Source organism: Planococcus citri, chromosome 2 (genome assembly GCF_950023065.1).
Source record: "Planococcus citri chromosome 2, ihPlaCitr1.1, whole genome shotgun sequence".
Classification (NCBI taxonomy): Eukaryota; Metazoa; Arthropoda; class Insecta; order Hemiptera; family Pseudococcidae; genus Planococcus; species Planococcus citri.
In genome coordinates, this window is record NC_088678.1 from 75,628,059 (window position 1) to 75,654,678 (window position 26,620).

At 33.9% G+C, this 26,620-nt stretch overlaps 3 protein-coding genes across 4 annotated transcripts in view; 2 read left to right on the forward strand and 1 right to left on the reverse strand.

Annotated features, from left to right (window-relative positions):
- Window positions 1–26,620, forward strand: part of LOC135837762 (G-protein coupled receptor dmsr-1-like) — a 182,645-nt gene that overhangs the window by 75,120 nt on the left and 80,905 nt on the right. For both annotated transcript variants that reach the window (XM_065353144.1, XM_065353145.1), the window contains exon 2: window positions 26,413–26,500. The gene's annotated coding sequence lies outside the window, so the exon portion shown is untranslated. The remainder of the gene's footprint in view (window positions 1–26,412; window positions 26,501–26,620) is intronic.
- On the reverse strand, window positions 15,300–19,889 carry LOC135837755 (uncharacterized). Its single transcript, XM_065353138.1, has 6 exons — window positions 19,622–19,889; window positions 19,418–19,521; window positions 19,118–19,327; window positions 18,866–19,031; window positions 15,834–16,361; window positions 15,300–15,734 (listed from the first exon to the last, which is right to left on the reverse strand). Exons 1-6 carry the CDS (start codon window positions 19,887–19,889, stop codon window positions 15,376–15,378), a joined length of 1,635 nt encoding a protein of 544 aa, XP_065209210.1. The 3' UTR covers window positions 15,300–15,375.
- On the forward strand, window positions 20,497–25,508 carry LOC135837754 (uncharacterized). The gene is made up of 3 exons (XM_065353137.1): window positions 20,497–20,905; window positions 21,365–21,487; window positions 22,261–25,508. Exon 3 carries the CDS (start codon window positions 22,573–22,575, stop codon window positions 24,718–24,720), a length of 2,148 nt encoding a protein of 715 aa, XP_065209209.1. The 5' UTR covers window positions 20,497–20,905; window positions 21,365–21,487; window positions 22,261–22,572; the 3' UTR covers window positions 24,721–25,508.

The window sequence follows — 26,620 nt, forward strand, 5'->3', positions numbered from 1 at the left end:
CTTTCGGTTTTGCTTTTGGCTAAATGTTGTCGAAGTCTTGTTTTCTGGTAAAAAATTGCGAAAAGGTCTCTTTTCTTCAACTAAAAATGCAACAAAGTCTCACTTTTTTTGCCCAAAATGGCCAAAAATGTTCACTTTTTCAGCATTTATTTGGTGGAAATTACCTACTAAATATTGTTTTTTTTTGCCAAAAATTGCCGAAAAATCTTGCTTTTTACTGAATCTATCGAAGTCTTGATTCCAAACAAAAATATCAGAAAGTTTTGCCTTTTGTCAAAGTTGGCAAAAGTCTCGCTTTAGTCGAAATATGTAAATATTTTAAGCTTTCGCTTTTTGACACAAAGAATTTTCAAAAAGTTTCATTTTTCCAGAAAATTGCTAGAAAGGCTCGTCTTATGCCAAAATTGTCAGTCGTGCTTTTTGTCAAAAATTCCCAAGAATTCTCACTTTTTGCCGAAAAAATCTCGATTTTTTTCAGTCAAAATGTTACGAAATTGCCTTATTTTGTTGACAATAATTGTCAGCAAGTCTTGTTTTCAAGTTTTCACTTTTTTTTTCAAAAGTTGCAAAACAGTTCTGTCTTCAGCTGAGATTGTCAACGTCCTTCCTTTCTGCCAATGATGATCAAAAAGTTACAATGTTCCAAAAGTCACGTCAATCTACCCTTTTTTTGCCAAAAATTGTCAAAAAAAAAATGTGACTTTTGCTAAAAATATCTAAATTTATTTTTTCGCCAAAAAGTTGCGAAGTAATCCAAAGTAGGGCTATGGAACTTTAATGGTAAAAACTCGAAATATTTTTGCCAAAATCATCAAAATCTTGATCGAATTTTTTTGTCATTCAATCGCAACTTTTCTGATTACTTTTTGGTTACTTTTTTGAACTTTTTTGGTTACCAAAGCTACTTTTTTACAGAAAAAATGGAGTACGAGCCCGGACGAATTCTTAATTAAATTTTCTTCATTCGATTGCATTAAAGTAAACTTGATTCGAGAAGAATTGAGGTAATCAAGTTATATCTCTGCTTAACCATTTACCCTTAAGAAGTTCTTTCTCAAGCCACTTTTGCATACAAAATATGGAAATACATCACGACGACGACATAATTTCGAAACACACTGTACCGTGCAAAAGGTTCGATAACGAGTAGAGATTTTCGCATATTTCGAAGCAACAGGCTATCATTCGACGGTATTAAAAAAAGAGGGAAAAAACGTCCAAGCAAATACTCCGATACGAATATACCACGCGTATAAAATATTTATAACGTCGAGCTGACATTTGTTGATTTTACACGTATCAAAACGGTTACCAAGGTAGACGAGCGAGAGAAACTTACGCCATCACCGTCGTCGGTCGTCGTCAATTGAATAGGTTCTCAAATACGATATCCTCATCGGTTCTCTTCGGGGTCCATTTCCGAGCGTTTTTCGTCCCTTTTTAATAAAATTGTCACGTAGAGTATAATTAAAACATCTCGTTGGTTAGGTGGGTACTGGGTACACGTACTCGTATACCTACTCGTACAATATGTGGTGTTGTAACACAAAACACATGTATACAAATACGTTACGAGCGAGAAGCGAACCATCTTAACAAAAATCTAATTACATCGTTGATCGAGTTCGCCTCCGCACTGGGCTTTCATTTATAATGCTACTTCACTTAATCACGTCAGATTATCTCTCAATTTTTTTTTCCTCCGGTGCATCGAATCGAGCTAAAACTCTGGTCACGTATACGTTGTACCCAGATAGAGGACTTGCCCACCCAGATTGCAGGACGACACACTGAAAAAAAAAACAATAAAAATTACTGTTTCAGTATAGTAACCGGATCCAATCCAAAAATAATAGTGATTTTTACTCAGACAAAAAATACATTTTACTATAGAATTAGGTAAAATTTATTACTCTCATAGTAAAATTTACTAAATCTCATAGTAAAATTTACTAATCTCATAGTAAAAATCGCAATATTTTTGAATGGGATCCGGTTACTGTATGAAATAGTAAAAATTATCCATAATTTTTTTTTCCGTGCAGAGATGTGAGATACACGATGAGGGTGATTTGAAATTTCCCTATTCTAATCGCGTAATTGTTGACCCTTCGATGTTACACCGTGCTTCCCCACGTCATGTCGCCGAGCATTATTGCTCTTTTACGCGCTAATGACTAACCGATGAAATTTCGCTCGCTGCTCGCTGCTCTAGCTGGACGAGCTTAAGCTGCGCGTTTACTAGTTTATAATTATCGTTATTTAAAATCATTTACCATACGGTCGCACGCGATCTGGGATAATAGCGTTATTTGCTTTTGCAATCTCCACTCGACTCGACGTGTACCATATTAGCATTTGTTAAATCCCCGCATCGCATACTTACACAAAGCGGTAGGGTAGGTACTTTCCGAATGCCAACCGAAAGTTCTCGTGGGTAGTAAATTAATGTCGGGATTACATTCCGGTATATACGTTTATACTTTTTCCATCTACAAAGAAGATATTTTATTCGTGAAATTACTATATTTTTTTTTCTTCTCGAGTTTTTCTCATTGAAATGGGAAAATTATGAAATGGAGCATAAAAAAGGTAGGTATGTAGTTACTTGGTCAGTTTTCAAAAAGGAATTACCTAATTATACCTTAGAGATTAGCCAAGATTTCGGTGATCATCGCAGTCGTCAAGAAATTGCCTTCTGGCTCAATCAAGATGTTTAGAAGAGGAATTGTGTGATGTGGGGAGGGGGGTTTCTCAAAAGTTGTGCCAAGACCTCAATGAAATGCTATAAGGAGGATTGCATCCCTTAGGGTCTACTTTTACTACCCCTCGACTGCACTTTGAAATCTCGATCATATTTAGAATTATTTCAAAAAGTTCTGTAGAATATATTTCGACCAAAATATGAATCATAGAAGTTTTTCCGACTTCTTTTTTTCCTGAGGAGGAGGGGGGGGGGAGGAGGATAAAAAATACTACATATTCATGCCTTTTAAATTCTATTCAAAAAATAGAAGTAAAAAGAACTCAATTCTTGGCAAAATCTTCGCGAAAATAGCTGGCATGTCATATGGCTCTTAGAAAAGGGGCAGGAGAAAATTGCTTCAAGTGATGATTTTGATTTCCAATAGGTACCTGGTACTCGTATATAAAAATTCATAATTTTAATTTTTTCAGCGATTAGATTCAAAATCCGTGCCTTGATACGTACTTTTTATAATTTTTTAAACCACATGCGATGATCCGATAGTCAGAAAATGAATAGAAGTCACCCTTTAGCCCTCACAAAAGGAAGAAGCTTCACGGTTCCCAAAAATACGCGAATGATCCGCCAAAAGGCAAATATTCGATAGATGCATTTTTTTTTTTAATTTTCAGCTTTATTCACTTTTTTGGAAACCAAAGATGTAATTTTCATTTAAATTGAGTCCAAAAATGTGGTTTAAAAGATTTTTTCAAATTTTGAACTCTCCTCGAGGGTTTGAAGTTGGAGATTTTTGTCAGGCAGAGATAGAGTGGAAGGTATCCTAACTGCTGTGAAAAATTTTGAACCCAAACGAAGTTGAATCGGAAGTCTGTTGTCGGACATTTTTTGATTTTTGGCAAATTTTTGAAAATCTTGGTACAAAAATGATAAAAAATCAAAATACCAACAAATTAACCTAGAAAGATAAAATTTGGTATGTACTCTGTTTCTGAACCCCCTAATTGATTGAAAACGGTTTCGAACCGTTTTGAGCAGTTCTGGAACCTCCAGCAGGTTTTTGAAAATTGAAATTTTCACAAAATTTCACCAGATATTTACTATTATGCCCCAATTTCATCACGTTGAGTTGATTGATGAAGGTTTCAAACCGTTCTGGAGTCTCCAGTTATACTTCAGAAATTCCAAATTTTCAAAAAAGTGCCACAATTGATAATTTTACAAAATTTTAACAAATATTTACATGCCCCTATTTCAACACGCTGAATTGATTGAAGAAAGTTTCAAAGAGTTTCTAGTTATATTATTTCAGAAATTCCAAACTTACAAAAAGTGCCTTAATTGGTTGGAAATTCAAATTTTCAAAAATCTACTGGAGCCTCCAGCAAATTTTTGAAAATAATTAATACTTTCACAAAATTTGAACAAATATCTATTTACATTGACCAATTTTAACATGCAGAGTTGATTGAAGAAAGTTTCAAGGAGTCTCTATATTATTTCAGAAATTCCAAACTTTCAAAAAGTACCTTAATTGGTTGGAAATTAAAATTTTCAAAAATCTACTGGAGTCTCCAGAAAATACAAAATTTGAGCAAATATCTATTTACATTTGCCCCAATTTCAACATACTGAGTTGATTGAAGAAAGTTTCAATTATTTCAGAAATTCCAAACTTTCAATAAAAGTGCCTTAATTTGTTGAAAATTCAAATTTTCAAAAATCTACTGGAGCCTCCAGCAAATTTTTGAAAATAATTGATACTTTCACAAAATTTGAACAAATATCTATTTACATTGCCCCAATTTCAATATGCGGAGTTGATTGAAAAAAGTTTCAAGGAGTCTCTAGTTACCTATATTATTTCAGAAATTCCAAATTTTCAAAAAGTGCCACAATTTGGTGGTAATTTTAATTTTCAAAAATCTACTGGAGCCTCCAGCAGGTTTTTAAAAATTAAAATTTTCACAAAATCTCATCAAATATTTACTTTATGCCCCAATTTTATCATGCTGAGTTGATTGAAAAAGGTTTCAAACCGTTCTGGAGTCTCCTGTTATAGATACTTCAGAAATTCCAAATTTTCAAAAAGTGCCACAATTGGGTGGAGATTTAAATTTTCAAAAATCTACTAAAGGTTATAGAGCTCGTCTCCAATAAGTCAGGGGGCTCAAAAATATACTTCACACTAAATTCAAGCTTTCTAGGTCGATTTGGTAAAGATTAGATTTCTCCCGATTATGATCCAAAGATTTTCAAAAATTCTCCAATGGTCGAAAAATGCTCTTTCGAACCCTAAATTTCATTTGGAGATACATTTCTGCACTCTTTTGATTCAGCCACCTCCAGTTTAGAAATGTTTCTGCCATTTGGGATACTTCTTCTCGTTTCTGTGCCCATTTGATCACTGTTGAGACAAAGACATCCAATTTTCAAAATTCAAAAAAAAAACTTAGGTACTACTTACGTGACAGTCATTTCCACCAAAAATATTTTCTCGCGAAAAAAAAAAGTGAACTTCACATCTATCAAGCAAAACGAAATTCTATCATAAATTATGAAAACACTCACTCATTCTAGTACGAAAGTAAATATATTTATTCCATTATTCATTCGACGAAAATTTGTACTCACCTGAAACAAAGAAAAATTCAATCGCAAATTAGTAAATTTCAATTAGTCGTCATTCAATTCAATTTAACATATAGCACAGAATTAAACCAAAAAACTTTCCATGTCAAGAAAAATCGTATCAACTATTCGAAACTGTGTATCTCTTTCTTTTTTCTTCCTGTGGAAAAGTTGAGGAAAATGTATTCATTTTACACTTTAGGAAACTCTAAAGATCGCTCATCCAGACCTCCACATAGATAATAAATCTCAAGTCTCAAAACTGTTCAGAAAAAATAGGAGAAGGGGATCGTAAACCTCAAAAAAACTCCAAAATTATTCCCCCCCCCCAAAAAAAAAAATCGAAAACAGCCAACTAACCTACTTCTTAATTTTTTCCTCTAATTTTCTTAAAGTACACACGACGAAAAAAATTATCTAAAAAGGCACCATCTTATAAGTAGGTACACTTCATCCAACAAAAGCACACCGACCTCGTCGAAGTAAACGCCCATAAACGAGCACACATCCTGAACAAAAGCGAACGTCTCGAGAAAAAAAATTCTTTTTAAAAGCTTAATTATCCTTTCACCGTTCCATCTTCTTTGCAATCACCACACACGGCAGTTTTACAAGACGAAATATATTACGCTAGAAAAAGAGGTGTAGCACCTCCACCTACTTCCAACAGAATCAAAAAATTGAACTGAAAGAAAAAAAACCAACAACAACAACATCAACTAGCAGAAGGAATGCTTGAAAAATGAGCAACTTTCTTCATTTGCACTAATACAACCATCCATTTCATTCAAGTCAAACTACGCTATAGTAGCACTTTGGTAATTTATTAACCCCATTCAAGTATTTAAGGAGTTTTTTCTGCCGGAGAAAAGCTATTTCCCAAAACTCTTATTCATTTTTCGTCATGGCGTTATTTTATTTATGTTATCAAAGAGATAGTATTTCATAAGAAGCAATGTTACAATATTATACGCCGGCGGAAGAAGAAAAAAATGTACAAACTTGTGAAACAAAAGAGAGAGAAAAAATGTATATCGACGGAATAAGAAATAGAATAGCATAGCGTCGGGTGAGAAACTCAGAAAACAGCAGCCGCATAAAAAATAATAAGTACTATGCCGCATAGTGTACACGAAAAACTTTTTTTATCGCGAATATCAAGGGCAATAGGAGTAAAGGAAAATGATACAGGGGTGAGGTGGAAATGAAAATTTCCTCAGTCTTGTTTCGTATCTGCAAAGTGTTTTATTAGAATTTTATTTTTATCCTTGGAGATATTTTTTCTCAAGAGAGGCTGCGAAGATGATGAAAAAAATATGTAAGAAAATCATTTTTAGTCGTGGCATGAAATTAATTTTTGAAAAATGTGTTCATATTACAACATCTGGAGGTCGTTTGCCAGCATCAAATAGCGTTCTTGTTGGCAGAAGTTGATTTAATTTGTCACTGCGCCGCTCCCACTGCGCATCTCTACTCTGCAACTTGTCATTTATCACGTTACTGCCCTACTGAGCAGACCTGTACCACGTGTACTTTCAGTGTTCACAATTTGAGTACGTTTTGCTACTGCGCATGGTCTACTGAGCATCTCTACTCCGCAGCTCGGCATTTATCATGTTATTGCTGAACAGAACAGACGTATTTCAAGCATATTTTTCATTTTAGTGATGTTGATACATATGTGACCCACTCTGACAAAACCGACTGTTTTGGGGGGGGGGGGAAGTTTCCAAAATAATGATCTTAAAAATGAATTTTAAGGGTCGAAAGAAAAATATATATACTTTTGAAAAGTCAAAATGGTCGATCTTGTCAAAGCGGGTCACATATATCAATATCCTAAACAATATGTAATATTACAAGGAGTGTCTGGAAAGTCAGTTACACATTTTTTGTTACTGGGAAGGAATTGTGCTACTTTTTTGAAACTTTGTATGGTGTTATACTTGGGGTTCTACTTTCAATTGCTGCAAACCATTTGTTGATACATGCAATAGTACTTTTTCTGTCCTGTTTTGAGTATGTCACCATTGATACTACTGTACACACTGATGGGGAAAGTGTGTAGAGTCAGTGCAATTTAGTTAGGTGGCTGAGTGTACATAATTGTGTAAGTGGGAATCAACAAGAAGTCCGTGTTGGTAATTTTGGTGCTGACTTGGGGTCCTTGTTGGTTTCTGCTTACAAAGTTGCACATGCAACCTGTCTATAACTAAATTGCATGGACTCTACTGTAGTCTGCGCGTATCACAAAAAAAAATGATCTACAAAATTTAAAAGAAAATTTGAGCGTTGTATGGTAATAATGTGATGTCCAGTAAACGTTAATCTGGTGTTCAAAATTTGACCATGGAGAGTCAGATTTGGAGGATAAAGTTGACTCATGACTGTCCATACAGAATAGACAAAGCATCCACAAAGAACAACTCATTATGCCGATCACCAAATCAAAATCCGAGAAATTGCCGATGAAGCAGGTATTTTGAAGTCTGTAATTCATAAAGTAGGGCAAGATGACTAGAAATTTTGAAAAATTAACGCAAAATTGTGCCCTAACAACTAATGGCTGAACACAAGCGCTGAAGACTCAAATGCACACAAAGAAATCTTCAACATTTGTCGAATGAGGATAATGTTTTTGGAGCAAATCATGATGGGAGATGAAATCTGGATCCTCTAAAGCAACATCTGAGTGGACAGAAGTTTGATTGTGATGAGAAGCTGCAGACAGGGGTCATGGAATTAAGTAGTCTGAAATCAGGGTGTACAGGTTTTTGAAAAAGGTATTTTGAAATTGAAAATACGGTGGGAGAAATGTGTCAAAGTGGGAAAGTGATTATGTTGAGTAATAGTAGAAAGTGTTTATTTTAAGGTATATGTATCACTTATTCATAAAATAAATTTGTTAATTGTTTGGAATTCTGTGTACCTGACTTCCCAAACACTTCTTATATTAATATGAGATTATGGAAAACCAATGTTGACAATAAAATATTACCATATCATGAAAAATTGAGAAAAAAATGTGTGATAAGAGCTAGAAAGACATAACAGAGAGAAGTATGTACTTTTTTATTTGGCTCAGGGTCTAAACGCTATACAAGTGATCAATTTTTATACAATAATAACGCGATACTCAAGAGGGTAGGCAAAATTTTTTATAAAAACCTACATATATTATTATAATGATTTGAAAGAATTATTATTTTATTGCATCAAAAAAGTTCTTGAGGATTTTTATGTGTTTTAAGACGATTCATAAGATTTTTGCTAAGTAGGAATTCAAAGTCATGAAGTGATTCCAGCATGAATAGGTATTTTTCAGTAAGTCTTTCAGAGAAGGTGTCAATTGATTCTATTTGCAGTTCATTATGTAACTGATTGTTTCAGAGGAACCATGGTGCATTTGTAATGATTCGCAGAACTTTGTTTTGTATTATTTGTAGCTTATGTTAGTTAGTTTTTGAAGCTGTTATTCATATTGGCGCTGCATATTAGAATGAGCTACAGATGAGACCTTTGTAAAGAAGTAAACTACAAGATGTAGACAATCTGGAACAACAATTCAATAAGGGGTAAAGTTTACGTAGTTTGAGGTAGGCACCATGTGATTTGAGAATGATGGTTTTTGAGTGATAGTTTCTGGTCTAAGTGTACTTACACCGAGATATTTTACTGTTGATGTATTCCACAGTACCACGGTGTTATTGATTAAGATGTCTGAAGTCCGTGAGATTTTGTCAGTGGCGTAGCCAAGGGGGGGGGCGAAGGGGGCCATGCCCCCCCCTTGAGAGCGAAAATTTGAAAGAAAACATTCAAAAATGGACGTTTTTTCGTTGTTTGGACCCATTTTTTCCAAAAATTTTCGCTCTCGCTTCGCTCAAGCAGTAACTTTGCCTTCATTTTCATGAAATCACCACACATTACAATAGATTTCCAGAAAATTACCCCTCATTTCGATTTTTCATGCCTAAAAATCTGGTTTTGCCCCCTCCTTGAGAACATCCTGGCTACGCCACTGGATTTTGTGAATTGTGAAGATTTTTGTTTCACTTTTAAGAGGATTTAGCTCAAGTTTCCAGTGTTCAAACCATGGTTCCAATTCATTGATATCAGCTTGAAGTTGATTACGAGCAATTAGAAGATCCTTATTTTGGCTGAGTAAACACGTATCATCAGCAAACATTGCTATTTCATTATCAGCTGGTTTAGGAATATCATAGAAGTATAAGATGAACAATGTTGGACTCAATACAACGCCTTGTGGTACACCTTGGCTGATTTCTCGAAGCGAAGAGCTTTCATCGTTGATTTGAACATAAAATTTCCTATTTTGAAGGAAGGAAGAAATGATTTTACGTAGAAAGGTGGGTGTTTCGATTGTAACTAATTTGTGAATTAAACCGCAATGCCATACAGAGTTGCCACACAATGTTGAAGATAAGGTATTGATAAATAAACAATCGATATCGATGATATCTCTTGAAAAAATTTCACGATATATCGATATGATATTTTTTTTCAAATATCAACATCGATTTCATGTTTAATGTACTTTCAATGGCTTTGATACATCTAAACTGTGCCTACTATGGGAGTATCTTCGGCATTCCAAATGATAAAACCAAATAATACACCACATTTCCGGTTTCACTGCCAATATTTAACCTAGGCCATTATAATCGTTTGAACGGATATTAAATCACACAGTGTTGAAACAATACCTCGTGCATACTAAATCCCCGGGTAAAAAATATTTTCAAATAAAACGTGACCCTATGAAGGCTGGTGGCAGTAAATCAGCGATGTTTTGTTTGGTTTTATAATAATCGTCATTTACATGCTAGCAAATGGCTTCATATATCAGCGAGCTTATTCACACCAATATGTTTCAAATGTAGTATTTTTTGAATCTGGGTATTTCATGATTTGATATGAAGAATTATGTTTTTTATTCGAAAGGGGTTCATTGGATAAAATCACATTATACGTAACATTTGATATCTTTTTTTTTTAGCAAATAAGTACCCAGTGAAGTTTTTTTCTCCCTGCTTTCCAATATTTTACACAATTTTCTCAGATTCAGCTAAAATATTTTTCAAAGAAAATATCAAACAACTTCGTTTTGTTTCTTTCAGGAAATAGACAACATTTCAACCACGAACCCCCTTCCCCCTCCATGCCTGAAAAAACATTTGTCATCGACGTAGCGACGCGACGAGGAGAAGAGTACAGTTTCATGTACTTAGCAAAGACCTTTCTGAAAATTTCAAATTCTCATCGTATTTATCAAGCTTTTAGTAAACTTGCGAAAGACTTTTACGCAGTCGAAATGAAAACACAGCTTAGTCGAGAAATTACCTAGGAGCGTTTTTCAAAACGCTGCAACAAATTAAAAACTATCTCTTTGTATTCAGACTCACTGACCTGTAACAAAGTGGTAGAATTTATACTCCGCCATGATTAGATTTCTTATCGATAGTGGACACTTTACCTGGCACTAGATTACTTTCTTAATAAGATTAATAACACCGCACTGCAGCATCACACATGCCAAGGTAACCAGAGACACACAAATAATTCAATTAGATTTCGCTCCGAGCTACGTACCAATTACGGTCTCAATTTCGCTACAGAATCGCATGGGACAGCAACAATTATTTAAGAACGAGGTTTATTATCAGAAAATAAATCAGCATTGCTACATAAATGATACCCACACTGATACACTCCTGCACCATCCAGCTAGTTGTTAAATTCAAGTACATACATCTTCTAAAGACATGTTTTGATAAATGGTCATTTTGACTGTTGACAGATACAAAGGCTTCGAAGTTTGGCATCATTTTTTAACCATAATACCGTCATCGCAGATGAAAAAAAAACACTGGCAGTCTTCTCGTTTAAAATTGATGATTTTCTCGAAGGAAAAAAATCCTACCAACTCATTAAAAAAAACTGCTGATCTGATATTTAATCAAACGAGCAACTGTCGTATTGAAAGTTAGGGTCACTGGGGGTAGTTTCGCTAAATCCGTTTATCTTGAAAACGAAAGAAATTTTCAAAGTGGTAGGCATTATGGCGTCGACGACGCCGACGGTGAAAATTACACTAAATCCATTACACACGGAATCAGAATGAAAGAAACGCAACCCAGAAACGATATTTTTTTACAGTTTATCTCGCCTTGTCCAGTCTGTCAGTTATTTGGGTTTAATTTCGAGCCACCCTCGTCGTGCGAAAAAAAACCTTATACTTTTGTATCCTGGTTTCTCTTTTTTTAGAAACGAGTTCGGAGCTTCTTTTCAATACGTAAAAATTCGAAAAATTTAGAGGGACGATGTCGATACGAGGTGAAGTTGAAATTCATCCTTTTTTCCTTCTTTTACTTATTCGTCGGGCTTTTAATGAGCGAGTATTCTTCGCGTGACATCAAAATAGATTCGTGAACAGATGAAACATTTATCAGTAGAGAAATATAGGCTATCGGAATCTTCAATCTTTCCATCTTTTTCGCTAAACAAGATCATAGGCTGATAGTTACGAAGCTATTCGAGAAGTTTTTTTTTAGTTTTTATTCAATTACCTATTCAATTTAAAAACTTGTTCGCGAACCAAGGCCACCGAAACTTTTTTTGGCACTATTATCGATTAAAATAACTTCAGAGATAAGATATAAACTCGTACATCATTTCAAAACCATCGTGAAAAAAAGAGCACGTCGTAAAAATGACTTTTTTTTCAAAAGTAAACCGATCGACTCAAACACTCCATTGCAACTTGTACTATGTAAACGTTTATACTTCTGGGTAAAAAAAGAGAAAGGAAAAAAAAACACCATAGTATACACGGAAAACTTTCACAAAACCACCCACTGGGGATTGTTGTTGATGTCTTTACTTTGTCATGTAACCGTTTTCGATATTATGGTTAATTTTGTATACTCGGACAAGGATATCCGCGTATTGTAAATAATACGCCCGAGCCTACCCTACGATCCAATTGCTTGAAATGAATATTATTCGACTCCTTGGTTTCCATTTATATTGCTTCTATCTCTCGAAAACTCGATATAAGATTCGACCAAAGAAGATATTTTAAATGAGATTTTGTCGGATTGAATGTGAAATGCGAACGTTTGGGAAAAAAGAAGAGGGACGAGTTTTGAGTGGTTTTTCTTTCCTTTTTTGAAATAATTTTCTATTTCTGGAATTTTTTTCGCAACATGAACTGGGCCTTATATAGGACTGGAGTCTGATATATTGAATTAAGAACCATGAATCTCATTCAGGAATCATTTTTTTCATTTCCTCGTTCTTTTTATAAGACGACATTATTTTTGATTTTTGCAACATTTTTTGACAGAGATTGCTTTAAAAATCCGTACGTATTAAATCAATTCCAAAATGATCTACAAGTCAAAAAACTGAAGAAATTTTTAATAAATCGTACAAAAATGTGAGGAAAAAAAATTACACAAAAAATTGATGAAACGACTTACAACAATGGCACATTCAAAAATGTTCAAAATCACCAACATGATGGAATTTCAGTAGAATTGGCCAAAATCTTGAGTACAGCATTAAAATTACTGTAAAAATAATGCCAATAACTGACGAGATTTTTGTAAAATTAGGCAAAAATGAAGTAAAAGAATGATCAAAACATGTTAAAAAAAATAAAGACATTTGTGATGAAGATTCAATTTAGAAAACAAAAACACTCACGCATTTTGCGTGAAAAGACCGATTTTTCTTCAAATAAAAATCTTTTACGAACGACTTAATTCACTTTTTTTGAAACATATTTTGTATAGCAATTGATCAGTTTAGCATCGAATCGAATCATTTACGAACAATTGGCGATTAAATAAATTGATTGATTTCTTGGTGAATCATTCGCAAACGGATCAATTGATTTACGATTGATCCGGTTTTTTGTGAAACCATTGTGTGGAAATTGATCTCTTTTCAAGTGAAGTGAATCAAATCGAATCGAATCATTCACAACCCATTGGAGATTGAACAAAAAGATTGATTTGTAGGTGAATCATTCGCGAACGAATTGATTCGTATAAGTGACTCGTTCGCGAACGAATCAATTCATTTACTCAATTTTTGATGAATCATTCGCAGACGAATTGATTCGTTCAAGTGACTCGTTCGCGAGAGAATCGATTCGTTTAAGTGACTCATTCGTGAACGAATCAATTCGTTCGAGTGGCTCGTTCACGAACGAATCGATTCGCTCAAGTGACTCGTTCACGAAGGAATCGATTAATTTACTTGATTTTTGATGAATCATTCGCGAACGAATTGATTCGTTTGAGTGACTCGTTCGCGAGCGAATCTATTCGTATAAGTGACTCGGTCACGAACAAATCGATTCATTTACTCAATTTTTGATGAATTATTCGCAAATGAATTGATTTATTTAAGTGACTCGTTCGTGAACAAATCGATTCATCTACTTGATTTTTGATGAATCGTTCACGAACGAAATGACTTGTTCAAGCGACTCGTTCGCGAGCGAATCAATTCGTTTAAGTGACTCGTTCGTGAACGAATCGATTCGTTCAAGTGGCTCATTCACGAACGAATCGATTCATTTACTTGATTTTTGATGAATCATTCGTTAACGAATTGATTCGTTCAAGTGACTCGTTCGTGAACGAATCGATTCATCTACTTGATTTTTGATGAATCGTTCGCGAACGAAATGATTCGTTCAAGTGACTCGTTCGCGAGCGAATAGATTCGTTTAAGTGACTCGTTCGTGAACGAATCGATTAGTTCAAGTGAATCATTCGTGAACAAATCGATTCATTTACTTGATTTTTGATGAATCATTCGCGAACGAATTAATTCATATAAGTGACTCGTTCACGAACGAATAGATTCATTTACTCAATTTTTGGTAGATCATTCACGAACGAATTGGATCATTTTTGTGAATCATTCGCGAACGAATTGATTGATAAATTAAAGAATTGATCGATTCGTTGGCGAACGGTTCTTTCAAAAATTTGATAAATTCTTTCATTAATGATTCGCTAAAAATTGACGGTCGTATTAGTACTTTGTAGGAATAGTGCAGTCCTTGCGAGATTTCAAGTTTCATCGAAATCGGTTTAGCCATTTTCTAGGTAATTAGTTTTAAAAAGATGATGGCGAAATGTCCGGCTAGTAGCCTAGTTGTGAAATTTCAAATTTGATTATACCACAATTTTACGGTATTTATTGCACTTTGAATGAATTTTCTCACAATTCTTTCAATCATTTTTTCGAAAAAGTTGAAAATTATTGCAATACTTAATATTTCACTCAATTTATTAATCATTTGATAAATTTTTAGGCAATTTTCAATTTTTTTTGACATAATCAACAATTTTTCAAGCAATTTTTTCAAAAGTTTGCTGGATTCCATTTATGGTTATTTTCATCAAATGGAAAGAAATATTCTCAATTATTTTGAGAATATTTGATCAAGTAATTTTTAGCAGCTCACTTTCAAGCACCTGAGCCTGATCAAGTCCTTTTCAATCGATTCTGGTAGGGATGGAAGGAGGGAGGGTGGGTGGGGGAATGTGGGGGGATTTTTTAAATTATTGGCCCTTTGGTTTTCCTGTCAGTTGAGATAGCCCTCAAGACAAAGAACTGTCTGTAAATTTTTTAAAAAATACTGTCTGTTTTTAATGAAAATTTACAGACGGGTAAATTCGCGGATTTTACAGACAGTAAATTTTACAGCCACTTTCTACTGACTGTAAATTTTACAGCCACTTTTTACTGACAGTCAATTTTACAGTTAGTAAAATTGACTGTCAGTAAATACCGCGAAATTACCAGTCTGTAAATTTTCACTAAAAACAGACAGTAGTATATGGTTTACAGACTGTATTTATTCACCATAAATAAATGAATACAGACTGTAAGTGGCAGCTGAAAACAAAATAAATTCAAATACATGAAAAGAACAACGTAAATGTATTAGATAATCATGAAAGTTGCACAATAGCTAATCACAACTTTAAAAGTTCTCAACGCAAATCAATTTTTTCTTCTTCATCTTCATCCGAAGCACCAGTCTCAATTGTGTTTTCCTTTTCTGCAAAGAGTGCTGGTGTAGCTGTAGCTGTTGTTGTTGTTTCTGCTGCTGCTGTTGTTGTTGTTAATGCTGTTGTAGTTATTATTGCTGTTGATACTGTTGTTGTTGTTGTTGTTGTTGTTGCTGCTGCTGCTGCTGCTGCTGCTGCTGCTGCTATGGCGGCGGCAGCACTGATTGCTGCAGCCTCCAACTCAGCTGTCTTCCTCTTTTTTGCCTCGTTGCTGCATTTAATGGAGACAGTGTTGTTGAACGTATCTATGGATGTGTCTGGAAAAACTGAATAAACGTAATCTGAAACGACAACACCAACAACATTAGAATTAGGTACATTATAAGATTAAATAAGATAGGTAGGTAGGGTTCCTATGAGATGGTATATGAAATACCTACCTTTCAAAATTTGCAATTTTTCGTCATCCAACTTTTGTTTTTCTGATGACACTTGTACACCAGCATAGGTTTTAACTCCTGATCCAGTCCTGGTAGACTGGGCCAATGTAGCATTACCCCAGATTTTTACCATACAGTCATTTATGAGCTTAGATGCTCTCGTATGATTGCAACTTGAAAAGTCATATCCATGACTATGATCTGTAGGCAAGCTCTTCATAGCATGGCTAACATCTGGATGAATTGGCGGAGTTCCAGAATGAGCTACACTCGCATGAGCATCATGGAAAATGTCTTTCTTAGTTGATGAGGGGGTGACATTAGAAGTAGCTGTGGAAGGAGTATCTTTAGGAATCTTCAAGTCTGAAGAGGGAAGTCCTTTGGAAATATTTGAGGAGGGAATGGATTTAACAATATCCGCAGAAGGGATGACAACTTTCGAATAACTCTCAATTTTCTTCATGTTTCTGAGAATCTGAGTGCTGAGATCCAGAGTTGCTTGTAGTTGGTTGTTAACATTTGGAAGATCTGAATAGTTATAGAAAAAAAAAAAAAATAAATTAAAAGAAAAGCTCTGGTAAAATTGTTATAGTTAAAATATCCATTTAATTAGTGAAAATACCTACGAAGTAAGTATCAAAAACAAAATCTGTTGAAATGAACCTTTGTGAAAAATTCAAATATATCTACTAGAGACAATGTTTTTGAACATTTCTGTAAAATTCTGAGCTTAAAATTATGAATTGAAACAGATAAAATAAATATCACCATTTAAATCAAAACACTTGTTGTAAGCATGTTGTGGGTAAGTAGGTACATATGCAGTGTAAAATGTGATTGCAATAAAATTCCTTCAATAACAATTTTTCAAAAGATCTTTTGTTATACTAGTTTTCATTTTTCGATTTTTAGTTTTCATTGTTATTTCAGTTTTCAAATTTTTCAGAACCTTGTTTAAAACTAGTGATTGTCCATCTATAGATATGCTAAATAAATTTGAACGCAATAAAAAACAGTTTTCAAGATGTTAAAAATATTCTGAAAGTTGGCTCACTGAAAGTTCATGTCACCCACAACTCAAAACCAAATTTTCAGCTGCCAAAGTTGATTTTTTGAATTTTGGAAAATTTTTGAAAATGGCTGAAACATTCACTCTATCAACAAGTAGGCAGTGCTGTGCACCGTTGTCTAAACTCCGCCAATGAGAATATTTTTTGAAATAAAATTTCCTACCAAAATTAGCATTTTTAATAATTGTAATACTTTCAAAATTTTCAAATGCTTTCACCTTCGTCGCTTCGTTGGAGCGTATTATTTTCTCTTTTTTGGCCAATGTTCAAGTCATGAGGGTGTATAAACCTACATATCAACAATTATTTTTTTGACTTCTGAGAAATTGTGAATTTTTGAGGGTCATTGTCCTCGCTTCGTTAAGGTCATTCAGGTGAATTTTCAGAAATACCCTTGGACCCGCTCTTTCTGGAGATTTTCGCAAAAGAAGGGCCTGTGATGAAAGAAACCCTTGTTTTTCCACTTCACAAAACAAAAACTTTCAAAACATTTTGACCTCGCATTCACTCACGCATGATTTTCTTTTCCTTTTGAAAATTGAAAGTTACAAAAAAAAATCTATATCATTCAACTTTTAAAGTAAAAAAAAATGAACTTGTCACAAAAATTAAGCATCAGTTTTATGCCTCTTGTAATAAAAACGTTCCCTCATTTCAGCCTATTATGTTTTCTTTTTCAAAGTTGATAACCTAAAAAAAAGTCTTACAAAGTCTAAAATTTTAAACGCCAAAAAATAAACTTCTTGCATAAATAGAACATCGTTTTTAGTTCTTTCAAATAACAAAATACAAATTTTCGAGTTTCTTTTTTTTCAAAATGAATTTACTAAAAAAAAAAAACACCATTTTTAGACCTTAAAATCAAATTTTCAAAAACTTTCCTCTTGCGCGGGCTTTTTTGTTTTCAAATTTAAAAAATTCACATTAGGGCCCCCACAATCCAAAACAAAAAAATGAATCGGCATTTTTCAATATAGTAGTCAGAAAATTTGCAGCCAAACTCTCTCCTAAAATTCTCTGTACAGTTTCATGCCTCCTGTGGGGGAAAAAGATTTCACCAATGAACACCGCTATCACCGGTAATTATTTTTTAGCACACAGCAGGAATCGCTCCAGAAAGCGAAGTAATGATATTTGGCAGCTGAAAACTCGATTCTGTGGTGTTGGTGACTGAACTTTCATGAGTGTACGAAAATTTCAGCCAAATTGAAGTGACGAGTCGCGAGGTTCCCAATCAGAAAATTTATATCCAAAATTTGAAATTAATGCTACATTAAATTTTTAATAAATAGGCTACTAGTACGTTCGATTTATTTTCAAAAAATGAAGAAAAAAAAAAACAAAATGTAAAAATGTAAGTTTAAAAAAAACTATCAGAATGACGTTGACGTTTTCATGGGAAAAAAGTAAAGGAGAAAAAAACGTATGTATTTTTTAACCACAAAGTTAACCAAAAAGTTGTTTCAAACGCATTTTGTTTAAAACACAATTTTGTTTTCTTTTTTTTTTCAAAAGTATGGCAATTCAACATCGCAAATTTGTAACACTGCTACAATGAGTGAAAAATATTTCTTAAGCATCAACACTTTTAAACATAGAGCTTAATGTTCTAACTGAGAAATTTTGCCAAAAAGCAAAAAATTGACAAGTTCAACAAGAAACAGCAATTTTTGAGAATTACTGAAAATGAAATTTATCACAATTTTTTCCAAAAAGGGAGACTTTTTTCAAGTTTTCAAGGTAAAACAATACGATTTTTTTGTTGAAAATTGTAGGTAAAAAATAGACTTTAATGAGAATCATCTTGTTCTGATAAATGAACAATCGAGAAGAATTAATAATGTGATTTAACTACCTAGTCAATTTTCAACTTGAATATCATTCACAGCATACATTAATAGGTAAACCTATACTGTAAGTCTCAATAATAAATTTCAAAAATGTGTAGGTGTAGGTATGTACCTTCAGTTAATTTCAGCATACTTTTCAGTCGAAAATTTTCTTTTTTCAATTCCTTATTCTCAGCCTTCAATATATCTCTTTTGATATTTCTGGAAGTAGGATCATCTTCAGACGACGACGAGCTGTAATATCTGGGATCTTCTTTTTTTTTCTTAAAAACACGTTCCTATACAAACAAACAGATGGCATATACCTAGTTACCTAGTTATTGATAGGCTAACATAATATGAAAAATGAAAAACTATAGCTCACGTAATTTGCTTTTCTTGCTTCATCATCCTTATTTGGTTGTGTTTTATTTTGTTTTTTGTGTACAATTTCACTCATTAATTTCTGCTGTGAACTGCTAGCAGCACTTTTATTACTTGTATTCGGTTTTTCTGTCGTATGTAAATCAGCAGTTTTATTACGTTTTTCTGTTGCTGTCGTCCGATCGCCAGTTTTTCGTTTTTCTGGTATAGTCTATGAAAGAAATACCACATGTAAATACACTTATCAAATACAAACGTATGTTTCAAAAAACTGTGCATAGGTAATATAAATTATGCTCACTTCGACACTGTTCACAGATGTTTTTCTTTTCAGCCCATTTCGATCTACATCCAAAACTCCATGTTTTTCGAGATTTTTCTTATGCTCTCTCATTTTTTTGAAATCTATAAAATGTATACGTAACATAGGCTGTTTTCTAGCAGATTTGCAGTAAATTTAAGCTTGTATATTAACGAGTAAATAACAATACTTTGCACCAGTTACCTCCAAAAGACTTCACTACACAAATCTCTGTTGTCCATTGAACATCTTTTTTTGCCAGTTTTCGAGGGGGTGGCAATACTTCGCATTTTGGCCACTTCACTTTTATCGATGTTCCCTTCTTGATAGCTTCTTCTAAATCTCCATCTGTTTTAAGATCAATAAGCCATTCACGGTACCCAACAACTAGAATATTCTTTTCATTCGGAAATTCATACAGACAGCAGCAATCACCAGTCTCAGTAGCAGTCGTAGCCTTTATCTCTGTCATTTTGTTTCCTAAAAATATGACATAAGATGTAGTATAAGTGACACAATTTCAAATTTAGATGCTCGTGATTAAATTACATGCCAAGTATAGATGTGAAGAAAAATCAGAAAGCCGATTAAACCGAACATTTCTGTGATTTGTGAATTACATACTGACACATTGCTTTGCATGCAGAATTGCTAATTCTAAGGATATTTCATCAAAATGTTACTTACCTACGATTGAAATTCGGGACGAATAAATCGACTATAGTATAGAACTCCAAATCCGAAACTTAATACAATGTATCACATACGCGCAACAAATGATTAAAAAGAAACTCTCGATCAGAAAAACACGAGGTAAATGTAGCAGTAGCTAAACACACTTCTTGGAAAATTGGAAATCCAGCCGGCTAACGTACATAAAATTCAAACAGTTTCAATCCATGCTTGCCAACATGTGTAAAAAAGTTTTGAAATGTGAGCAAATATTTGTTAACAAGGCAACCTTGGGTGGTTGTAACCAATCAAATTCGTTGAATACTATATCACCAGCTGGTTTATTTACAACATGTTTGCGATGAAACGTGTATTGATAATGCAGAATTGCTATCGAAAAAAGCAATGGTACGTTAATGTGATTTAATTTTTTTTATAAGCCCTATTTGTGTTGTGTTCGGTATAACTACACAATTTCAAGAAATGAAGCGTCGACGTGCTGATTATAAACAATATTTAGTGGATGGAAGTGAAATTCCAGAATCTACAGTTCGCAGTAGACAAAAAACAGTCGTTTTAAAAGTAGGTACCTACATTTTACTACACAGCATCCACTAATACGTATACTGAATCTTATCTGTTATAAATCACTTGTAAAATGCTTACATCGAGTATTTTTCATTTTTATTGTAGGATACTGAATCAACATTAAACAGTGATGACTCAACGTTAAACACCGATAACTGTATCAGTAATTCCAACAATATTGTATCAACTTCGCATCGTGATGATTACGTCAATAACTCAAACGGAAATGTAAGTTATCTAAGTCACCAGAATACCTATCTCTTCTATTAAGATTCATACAATCTGATATGTTCTTATATAGGTACTAAGAATGAAGTAGGTATAATTCGAAAAGATAAAAAAGAAAATAGGTGTGCTCTTTTATTGTTCACGCTTCACACACATTTACCTACTTAATACCGTAAATTTTGATTGCACTATTTCAAAATTCTGTAAGACTGTAAGGAGGAAATGAGTTGTGTACAGATGTGCGGTTATCAATTGTAATCGGTTCTTATATTTCAGCGACTTGACGAATTTTTGGTGGTTTTTGATATTTCTACTTACGTACTTCTCTGTAACTGTAATCTTGAGAAGGCCGTCTCCAGTATAAACGCTGCTTTATACCTAAATATACCTATTATGATCATGTTTCTTTCTAAGTAGGTATTATTCTCATTTCTCACTTGGTTTTCACTCTCATTTTAGGATATTAATATTTCTTCAAATTCGGACGAGATTTGTGTTGAAGGCTTCAGTGATAATAATTCAAATGAAAATGATGGCCATTTTAACCACCGGGATGTATCTTCTGATCGCAGTTACGATCAGGTACGTTAAAATACTCAAAATTACGTAATTAAAAACATGAAAGGAAAATGCTACATGCCAAATCGATTGGGTACTGTTTCAAACCGTTTCGAGCAGTTCTGGAGCCTCCAGCAGATTTTTAAAACTCGAAATTCCCACAAAATTTCACCAAAATGACGTTGGAAAGCTGAAAATTATTCCGCAAACTGATTTCAATACGCTACGAAGTCAACGCAGGGGGATTTCAAGTCGTTTTGGAGCCTCCGGCAACTTTTTGAAAATTCCTGGAGCCTCCAGTAGATTTTTGAAACTTTAAATTTCCTAAAAATTTCATCAAACAGAGATGGAAAAAGCCAAAATTCATTCTGCAAACCAACTTCAATACCCTACGAAGTCGTCTGCTGGTGGATTTCAAGTCGTTTTGGAGCCTCCAGCCACTTTTTGAGAGGTGGTATGGTGTTTTTTTGGAAAATTGAAGTTTCCAAAAAGTAGCTGGAAGCTTCAAAACCATTTAAAACCTTTTTAAACTACCATGTAGTCGACTTCATATCGTATTGAAATTAGTTTTCGAAGTAAATTTCAGCTTGCCAACTCCATTTAGTAAAATGTTGTGGGAATTTCAAGTCTCAAAAATCTATTGGAGGCTCCAGTAATTTTCAAAAAGTCGCTGGAGGCCCCAAAAAACTGTTTAAAACGTATTGTTTTTTGTTCTGGTTTTAATTTTGAACACTGTTGCTTTTTAAATTTAAAATATCCAAACTTTGTTGTTCATGTACATTTCACTCTCGTTTTAGGATATTGATACTTCTTCAAATTCTGATGAGATTCATGGTGAAAGCTTCAATAATGACACTGCCGATTTTTACATTGAAGAAGATGAAGAAGACTTATACGAACGTCAAGACGATTATGACACACAAAATGATTTTTCAGAACCAAGTATCAACGATTCGTTTGAACGTGAAGAGGAATGCGATGCTCAAAATCAAAGCCATACTTTTTATGACCAGTCTACAGACAACAATTCGACAGCTGATGATTTGCCTCTGTATGAAAACTGTAGTGTGACAAGAAAAGAGCTCAGCCTCGCAGTCGTGACTTTAGCTATGAGACATGGATTTTCAGATCAAGCTCTTGAAGATACATTGGCATTGCTCAACATTATTCTACCATATCCCATTTTTTGTAGCTCTGTCGAAACATTTCTCAAAAAATTTGACAAAAAAACAGCTACAAAAGTTCAGAAGTGTTATTATTGCTGCGAATCATTACTCGGGGAAGCTGATTTAAATGGCAATGTCGTATGTGAAGATTGTTCAACACAACATAGTATCAGAGTTTTGGAGAAAAATAAGCAATTTTTCTTGTATATTCCTGTTCGGGAGCAAATGCAAAATTTGGTGGATTCAAAAACATTCCAAGATCTGTTGGCCTCTCAGAAAGTACAGCAAAATGATATATGTAAAAGTACTTATTACAAAAGTCTCGATCTGGATGCAAATGACCTAACATTACAAATCAACACAGACGGCGTCAGTCCATTTAATAGCTCCAACGTATCTTTTTGGCCACTTTTTGCCACCATAAATGAAATACCACATGTGTACCAACGCCGATATATGTTATTATGTGGAATTTGGTTAAATAAAACGAAACCACCTATGAATTTATTCTTACATAAGTTTGTAAGAGAATTGATTGATTTGGGATCCGATGGTATCATGAGTAAATGTGGAACTTTTTCAAGAATTTACGTCATCCTAGTAACCTGTGATTCTGTTGCTCGTCCATGTGTACAGAATATTAACCAATTTAATGGTAAATTTGGCTGTAGTTTTTGCATGTTAGAGGGTGAAGTAATTACTGTAGGAAAAGGGCACGCTCGGATATACCGTGAAACCAATATTGAACATCTTCGGAGAAATGAGGAGCAGCACATAGAAGATGCAAAAAAGGTGTTACTTGATCAAGAATCTGTAAATGGTGTAAAAGGCTTCTCTGTACTCAGCCTACTACCCAAGTTTGACATAACTGTATGCTTCAGTGTAGAATACATGCATTGTGTTCTATTAGGTGTTGTGCGAACTTTTATTGAATTCTGGTTGGATGGGAAAAATAGTCAAGAGCCGTTCTATTTAGGTACTACAGAAAAGATGAAAGCAATGGATAAACATTTATTGCAAATTAAACCTCCGTACGAAATTACGAGACCTCCGCGTTCCTTGAAGTTTATAAAGAAATGGAAAGCAACAGAGCTCAAGAATTTTCTACTTTATTACAGCTATCCCATGTTACAAAACGTTCTACCCAGCAAGTTTGTATCACATTGGGGATTACTGATTTTTGCTGTGAATATTTATTTGCAACCATCATCCGATCTTCATCAACTTGCAGAAGCAAAAAAGTGCATATTTTCGTTTGTTGAAAAAATTGAAAAGTTGTATGCAGACGAATCCTTGTATAAGTTCAATACTCATTTGCTATTGCATTTGCCAGAAAACGTTCAGCAATTTGGAATGCTGTGGGGGACTTCGGCATTCCCATTTGAAGATGCAAATGGATTTTTATCTAGGTTGTACCACAACTCCAACTCAGTTGACAGTCAACTTTCGCGACGATATCTCAGGTTCAGAGTAATCCAGGAAGAATGGGAAAATCTATTTTCAAATAACACGGACGATCGTTATTCTTCAGAAAGCTGGATAAAATTATTAGATCGATTCTCCTGTCGAAAATTTACATGTAAAAGAAGAATGCCCATATCTAGGAATGATGAATGGGCTGTACTTGCATCAAAATCATTCAAAAAAATGAAGATGTCGTCAATAATTAGAAATGCAATTGAACAGAAGATATTTAATGAACTTAATGATGATATGGCTAATTTTCATTACTTTTGCTCTTTGTTGTCCAATACTCGTAGGTGTATCATCATACACTCATTTCAGATGAAAAGTTTAGAGAAACGAAATAATAGTGTTGTAGAGCTTTCCAATGGAGAAATTGTTTTGATTCAAAATATTCTAACTGGTTTTCATGATAATATGGTATTTCTTGAAGTGGAAAGTTTTGAAATTCTTAACAAGCCCACTATAGGGTATGGTAATTCAATTTATGCTTTAGCTGAGTTGTCAGGATGCAGATGGATTACAACTCCAAACATGGTTTCCAGAAAAATTATGTTAGTGAATTCGTTTAAATCGACATATCAGTTTTACTTATGCTATTTAGTCAATGATATTGAATGTGATTAGGTTATTTCCCCCCGCATGAACTACCCTCCCCCTCACCATGAAGCTCAAATGTTTAGTGTAAACGGCATATATTCACGTACCTACTTGTATTAAATAGAATATACCTACCTATATTGATTGAAATAAAAAAAAGTTGTTTCATTAAAATTTTTCATAACCTAGAAAATGTGAATGCTCATTTTTATCAAGAGTTGTTTATCTCATATTAATCATAGGTAGGTACTCCATGATGCTTATTGCTTACTATAGCATTTCAACAACAGCTACAACTTCTTATACACACGCACCTTGAATGATAATAATACTATACAACTTTCAGTATGATTCTACACTTGATTAATAGACAATATTTGCAACATATTTTCAAAACCTGAGAGTAAAATAGTTTACAGATCATAATTGTAATTTTACTGAGGGTAGTGAGATAGTATGCAGACCATTATTCTGAATACAGAGAGTAAATTCTGGAAAATTATAATTTACAGGTAATGCAAAGACAGTTACAGTCAATGCACAGATAGTATACAGACCATTCTTCTAAAAACAGAGAGTAAATTTTGGGAAACTGTTATTTACAGGCAGTGCAGAGACAGTTACAGGCAGTGTACAGGTATTTTACAGACCATTCTTCTAAAAACAGACAGTAAATTTCATGTGATTGCAATTCAAAGACAGTTACAGTTCATGTACAGACACTTACATAGAGTATTTTAGACTTACTGACAATTTACAGTCAATAAACAGACGAATACAGTCCATATTTTACGTTTACTGACAGTTCTTTGTCTTGAGGGAGCTCCTTTATGAATGTAGGTAAATCCATAAATATTTTGAAAATATTCCTAAACAATACTGATAATCTCAACAATGCGAAGCATCTTCTCTATTCAAATAATTTTCCATTCTCAATTTTCAAGAATTACTTCTTCAGCCCACAAGCGATTTAGAAAAATCATAAACCAACTCCCAATCCATCTTCATTAAACCCCCACTTTCGATGTAATTTCCTTACTCGACAATCAAACGAAAACAAAACACAAAATGACAACGCCAACTTGCCAGAAAGCCCACAAACCTATAAAATTCTGCTCTATACGTAACAGAAAAGAAAAACACGTGGTAGCTATGTCGTTTTCTTCTTCATTTCCAACCGCTTTTGAACGAGTACCCCGTATAATAATATAAATTTCGGCCGTGATTTATCAAAGAATAGGCTGGTTAATTCTCCAAAGGGACGATATACGTATTATTTGATTGCTTTCGAGTTATTTTTCCATCAGCCGGATGCGTTTTTCGAGAAAATTAATTTCGCTCTGTTATTTGATTTACTCGGGTGATTTGGAAACATATTAAGTCGTTTTTGAACGGCCAATAAACCTAATGAAATAGAGCGAAATCGATGCTATATATATAAAGATAGACTACGAGTCGAGTGGCGCAGAAATAGAAAAAAATACAGGAAACGTACTGATCGTTTTGGGAAATGGAAAAAATATTAATTCAACCACATTTTTATAAAGCATCGAGTATCCAGTATCGCGGTAACGGATTACATCACGTGATATTATTGAAACAACCCGAGTTATTATTAATTTAGAAAATAGTACCAGTATTTCCCAAAAGTACAGCACCAAAAAAATAGCCCTATAGAACTTCTACATCGAATTAATTCACTTTCTGATATGATTTCAGGTCGAAATATACCAACAATTCCAGCGCAGAAATCTAAAAGTGAGCCGGATGAAACTACCGTGTCGATTATTGTAAAACACCAAACTAGGTAATACTCGTATATTTTACTTCTAGCGCATTCAGTTTTGATAAGTGGCTACTGTAAATCAAATATTTATTAGCGAATTAATACACAACAAAAGCTCGAAACACGAAAAGTTGCCCAAAC